Genomic DNA, 5886 nt, shown 5'->3' on the forward strand with positions numbered 1-5886 from the left:
AAAATGAAACAAAGGGGAAATTCAGTCAGAAGGGTACCAGTGACCAATACTTACATGCAGTGCTTGTCTAGTGTAACAAAAGAAAAATTATGCTACCTATAACTTCACTCAATAATAATATAGTCTGTAATCAAGGAGATAACACACATAAGTGACAAGCTCCAGGTGCTGCAGCTGTTCCCCAAATTGCATTCTTGGATGCCTTGATTTAATTCTGCAAACATTGTTCTCTCTGTAACTACTTCTACATTCATGCTACCACTGGCCTAGTGAAAACTCTCCTTGTTTACTGCCTGAATGAAGGCAGGAGTATCAAAACTGGTTCAATTTCCATTCCTCTTGTATATCTATAATCCAAACACAGGTGAGATGAGAAATGGAAATGCATATTTAACCACAAGATGATTGCTCTTAAGTATGACCACACACAAAGTTAAGTCTAACATACTAACATGGCATAAAATGAAATCCATGATCTGTTACCTAGCCCTTGCTTTTCATGCTGCCTTTTACTTCATCACTTGCCTTTGATTTTTTTTAACATCTTTATTGGAGTATAATTGCTTTACAATGGTGTGTTAGTTTCTGCTTTATAACAAAGTGAATCAGTTATACATATACATATGTTCCCATATCTCTTCCCTCTTGCATCTCCCTCCCTCCCACCCTCCTTATCCCACCCCTCTAGGTGCTCACAAACCACCGAGCAGATCTCCCTGTGCTATGTGGCTGCTTCCCACTAGCTATCAATATTACGTTTGGTAGTGTATATATGTCCATGCCACTCTCTCACTTTGTCACATCTTACCCTTCCCCCTCCCCATATCCTCAAGTCCATGCTCTAGTAGGTCTGTGTCTTTATTCCCATCTTACCGCTAGGTACATCATGACCTTTTTTTTTTCTTAGATTCCATATATATGTTTTAGCATACGGTATTTGTTTTTCTCTTTCTGACTTACTTCACTCTGTATGACAGACTCTAGGTCAATCCACCTCACTACAAATAACTTAATTTTGTTTCTTTTTATGGCTGAGTAATATTCCATTGTATATATGTGCCACATCTTCTTTATCCTGGGCATATACCCTGAGAAAACCATAATTCAAAAAGAGTCATGTACCAAAATGTTCATTGCAGCTCTATTTACAATAGCCAGGACATGGAAGCAACCTAAGTGCCTTTGATTCCTTAGCAATTTTCACTCAAGGATCCCAGAAATGTCTGTACTCCATGAGTAAAACACGTTCCTTCATCACATTTTGACATTAATTTCCATGTCAAAGTGTGTCTAAGGGGTTTATGGGTTATGGACTTGTGTGTAGAGTGTATGTGTATGCTTATGTATGTCTTCTTATGTTGATAAGCCAGGCTTCAACAGAGAAGAGAAAGTGGGGTCACAGTTAGTAAAGGAATTATTTTCACAGATGTGGCCAGAGATTCAGGAAAGCTGAAAGGAGATTAAGACAGTAACCCAAAGCTAAAAATAGCAGGAAATCCACTACCACTCCTGGGCCTAAAGGAGCAAATGGAGGGAGTCTATAATTTGTTATTTCTATGGATAAAGCATTCATGAATTGCTTCTACAGTAAGAAATTTGTGCTTAAGCATGAAAAAAAGCTCAATGTGGAGGAGTAGAGACTTAAGGAAAATATCATTATTGAAACATGGATCTTGTATTCTCAAAAGTCGGTGATCAGCTAATGTCTAAGATGGTTTTATTTTCCTCAAGAAAAACTGATATGTGAATAAAATATTGGAGAATACTTTTTTAAAGATAGCACTAAAAAATTCTAATACATATCCCTTCCTCATACCAGCCTCAACAATGATTAGGAGATCAGTTTTTGTGGGAGACAGAGGTAAGAGCAAGTCCTTGCTCTTTCACTCACTGGTTAAGTGTCCATTTTGGTTTAGAGTTCCAGACCCCAAACCAAAATTTATGAACCTACTAAATCTACTTAAGAAAGGAAGTGGTCCATTTTAAGTTTAATTTTTAAAGGCTGATTTTTGGTTTGGGATAATAGGGCCCTTGCAGGAATAACTGATGGAAATAAACCAGCTCCACAGTTCACAGAATTTTACCAAGATAAGTAAATGGAAAAGAGACAGTTCAGTGTGTCACATGAATGCGCTCCTATAACCCCAATAATTTGGAATACTATTAGAAAAGATTATGTATTTTCCAAGTAGCAAATGTCAACAAGTTTAAATAATGAGGACCATCCTTAATTATATTAAGCACTGCCATTGATCGTTCTCTGTTGAGTGAAAATGAAAGAGGAAAATAATAAAACAGGGTAAGGTTAAATTTTATGAAGTAAACCAAAATAATTATTTTAATTAAATTATCAGTAGACTTCTAAGATTTTATGTTCTCTCAATACCAGCTTTACTGAAAAGGGAAGTGTTGAATGCTATTAAGGATTTCTGGAAAGCAGTTATAATCATTTTTAAATGGTGAACTCATTCTGAAAAAAAAAAATTCAACGGCTACCTGTAATGACCTTATTCAGTCACAAATATTAGGAAACATATAAATTTAGAATTGGAAAGTACTTCAAATAAGATCAAAGTCAAGATTGTTCTTTTTGAGATCAATATATGTTTAATTCTTAATGATTTCAAAGAAAGTAAATGAAAATAATCTGCCTGTATGTTTGCTATTAGTTGATCATTTTGCTGCTAACAAAGCTATGAAAAGCTTTTCTGTGAAATGCCCTGGAGAGCATAACACTGGAAATTTTCTTCAGCTTCTCATTTTAACCATGGAAAGTATTACAAAAACTTTTGCCACATCATCACAGACGTATATTTTCTTTAATAATTTGTCTGTTATTTGTATGCCAGAGACACTTTGTAGGCCCAGTTGTAAAGAGAGTAGTGTCAGGGTAAAATTGAGCATTGAACTTGGAGGTAGCTTTCCAAGATATCTTCCTGAATCACCACACTAACGAATAGAATCTGTATCACACATCTTTAAAACCAATTTCATTTTCCAATCACTGTGGTTTGTTATCTTACAGGTAATATGAAAAGGCTCTTCTAGAATTACAGTATCTGGGACTGTCTCCAAAGACAGCCCCATGTTTCCATAACCTGGAGACTCTCGTTCAATTTTAATTGTCTGTAGCATTGCCATTTCACCTAGATTCCTTTTCCACACTATATCCAATTTTCCCATTTTGCTAGTCCTCTAATGGTAGCAGCTTTTTCTGAAAATTCCTGCTTGAGCTGAAGCTGGTATAAATACTGGCATCCCTCCATTGACTGCAAAAAGGTTCTCGTTCCAAAGGTACACTCATCTTCTCCAGCCTGATAGACAGTATTTAATTCTGCCGCAGTGTACATTTCAGATGGCTTTAAGGAAACCTTTTGTATAAAGACAGCTGAAGATGAAATATTCTGAATCTGGATTTCAAGAAACAAGTCACTTATCTCTGAATTATAAAACTTAGTTTTAACTTCAAATGGTGAGAGGAATGAAAGTAAGCACAGTTTCCTTAAAAACATCTTTCCTTCCACACTGTGTTGAATAGATACTGAACCCACAGGGACAACTCTTCCAATGTCTATTACTTTGTCATAGATTACATCATCAGTACAACAATTGGATGCAAGTTCTGCCACAGCCATGGAGACTGAGAGGTGTGAAGGCTGAGTACTTGTCTGAAAATTAGTGTTTGCAATATGATTTTTACAACTTAATTTCAATCACTGGGAATTCTCACATAAATAGAATTATTTTCCCTCTCAAAACATAGTTCTAAGGATTTATGATGAATTCAAACGTTCCCCCAGTTATTGACATTGCTGGTGGAGTGTCACCTGTCATGATCTGGTTAGAGAAATTACCAGGTAAGTTATTATCTTCACATGTGACTGAAAAGTTGGTGAATAAATTATGCTTAGTAGACAGAATGATTTTGAATGTCAGAAAGATCTCCTGTAATGGATTCCCTTCCATTTTGACCACAACTTTGCCCCAATGTTTAAAAAAGCAACTGAGGTTTAATCAGGTATGACAGGATGACAGACACAGAGACAACTGCTTTTGAAAGAACAGTTTATTAGTCTTGACCTAAAATAAACAGACTGCCAGTTATTTCTCCAGGCAAAACGTGTTTATTTGGGATCAGCAAAGAGTTGTAGTTTGAGATCTGCAACCATGGTGAGCCATGTATAAGTGCCCACATAGCAAGGGAAGGAGAACCCTTATAGAAGGGGAAAATAAAGTTTGGAGGGCTACAGTAAACAGAGTCCATGGTTTTTCATTGGCTGAATTGTTGCCAGGAAAGAAGAGCTCTTCCTTCCTTTCATTGGCCTTTCCTAGCCTTGCAAGATATAGCATCCTTTTCCGGGCTATCAACTTGAATTGAGGTTTTTACTTATTATTTATTTTCTTTTTAATACATATATTTATTTAAGTTTTTCTGAGTTTTTTATTGAAGTATAGTTGATTTACAATGTTGTGTTAGTTTCAGGTGTACAGCACAGTGATTCAGTTATATACCCATATATATATATATATATATATATATATATATATATATATATATTCTTTTTCAGATTCTTTTCCATTATAGGTTATTACAAGATATTGAATATAATTCCCCATGCTATACAGTAGGTATCTGTCATTTATCTATTTTATTTATAGTAGTGTGTATCTGTTAATTCCAAGCTCCTAATTTATCCCACATCTCTTTCCCCTTCAGTAAACATATATTTGTTTTCTATGTCTTTGAGTCTGTTTCTTTTTTGTAAATAAGTGCATTTGTATCATTTTTTAGATTCCACATATAAGTGATATCATGTGATATTTATCATCCTCTGTCTGACTTATTTCACTTAGTATAAGAATCTCTAGGCCCATCCATGTTGCTGCAAATGGCATTATTTCATTGTTTTTTATGGCTGAATAATATTCCATTGCATATATATACCACTCTACTTTATTCATCTGTCAATGAACACTTAGATTGCTTCTGTATCTTGGCTATTGCAACTAGTTCTGCTATGAACATTTGGGTGCATGCATCTTTTCAAATTATAGTTTTTGTGTTTTCTGGATATATGCCCAGGAGTGGGATTGCTGGATCATATAGTAAATCTATTTTTAATTTTTAAAAGAACCTCCATACTCTTCTCTGTAGTGGTTGCACTAATTTATTTTCTGACCAGCAGGGTAGGAGGGTTCCCTTTTCTCCACACTCTCGCCAACATTTATTACTTGTAGACTTTTTAATCATGGCCATTCTGACTGGTGTGAGGTGAAACCTCATTATAGCTTTGATTTGCATTTCTCTAGTAATTAGCGAGATAGCATCTTTTCATGTACCTGTTGGTCATCTGTACATCTCTGGAGAAATGTCTGTTTAGGTCATCTGACCATTTTATGATTAGGTTGTTTGTTTATTTTTATATTGAGCTGTATGAGCTGTTTTATTTTGGAACTTAATCCCTTGTCAATCAAATCATTTGCAAATATTTTCTCCCATTCAGTAGGTTTCCTTTTTGTTTGTTTATGGTTTCCTTTGCTGTGCAAAAGCTTTTGAGTTTAATTAGGTCCCATTTGTTTATTTTTGTTTTTGTTTCCATAATTCTGGGAAGTAGGTCAAAAAAGATCTTGTTGCGATTAATGTCAAAGAGTGTTCTACCTATGTTTTCCCCTAAGAGTTTTATAGTATCTGGCCTTACATTTAGGTCTTTAATCCATTTTGAGTTTATTTTTGTGTATGGTGTTAGGGAGTGTTCTAATTTCATTCTTTTACATGTAGCTGTCCAGTTTTCCCAGCACCGCTTGCTGAACAGACTGCCTTTTCTCCATTGTATATTCTTACCTCCTTTGTTGAAGATTGATTGACCATAGTTGTGTGGGCTTATT

The 5886-nt window shown here is 35.2% G+C and overlaps 1 protein-coding gene across 1 annotated transcript; it reads right to left on the bottom strand.

Moving 5' to 3' along the window:
• Positions 1 to 2748: 2748 nt before the first annotated feature.
• Positions 2749 to 3635, bottom strand: LOC132481635 (trafficking protein particle complex subunit 13-like). The gene is given in 2 exon segments (XM_060086477.1): positions 2749 to 3185; positions 3188 to 3635. Coding segments are annotated over 2 exon segments (885 nt in total).
• Positions 3636 to 5886: the final 2251 nt, after the last annotated feature.

This window comes from Mesoplodon densirostris, chromosome X (genome assembly GCF_025265405.1).
Source record: "Mesoplodon densirostris isolate mMesDen1 chromosome X, mMesDen1 primary haplotype, whole genome shotgun sequence".
Lineage (NCBI taxonomy): Eukaryota > Metazoa > Chordata > Mammalia > Artiodactyla > Ziphiidae > Mesoplodon > Mesoplodon densirostris.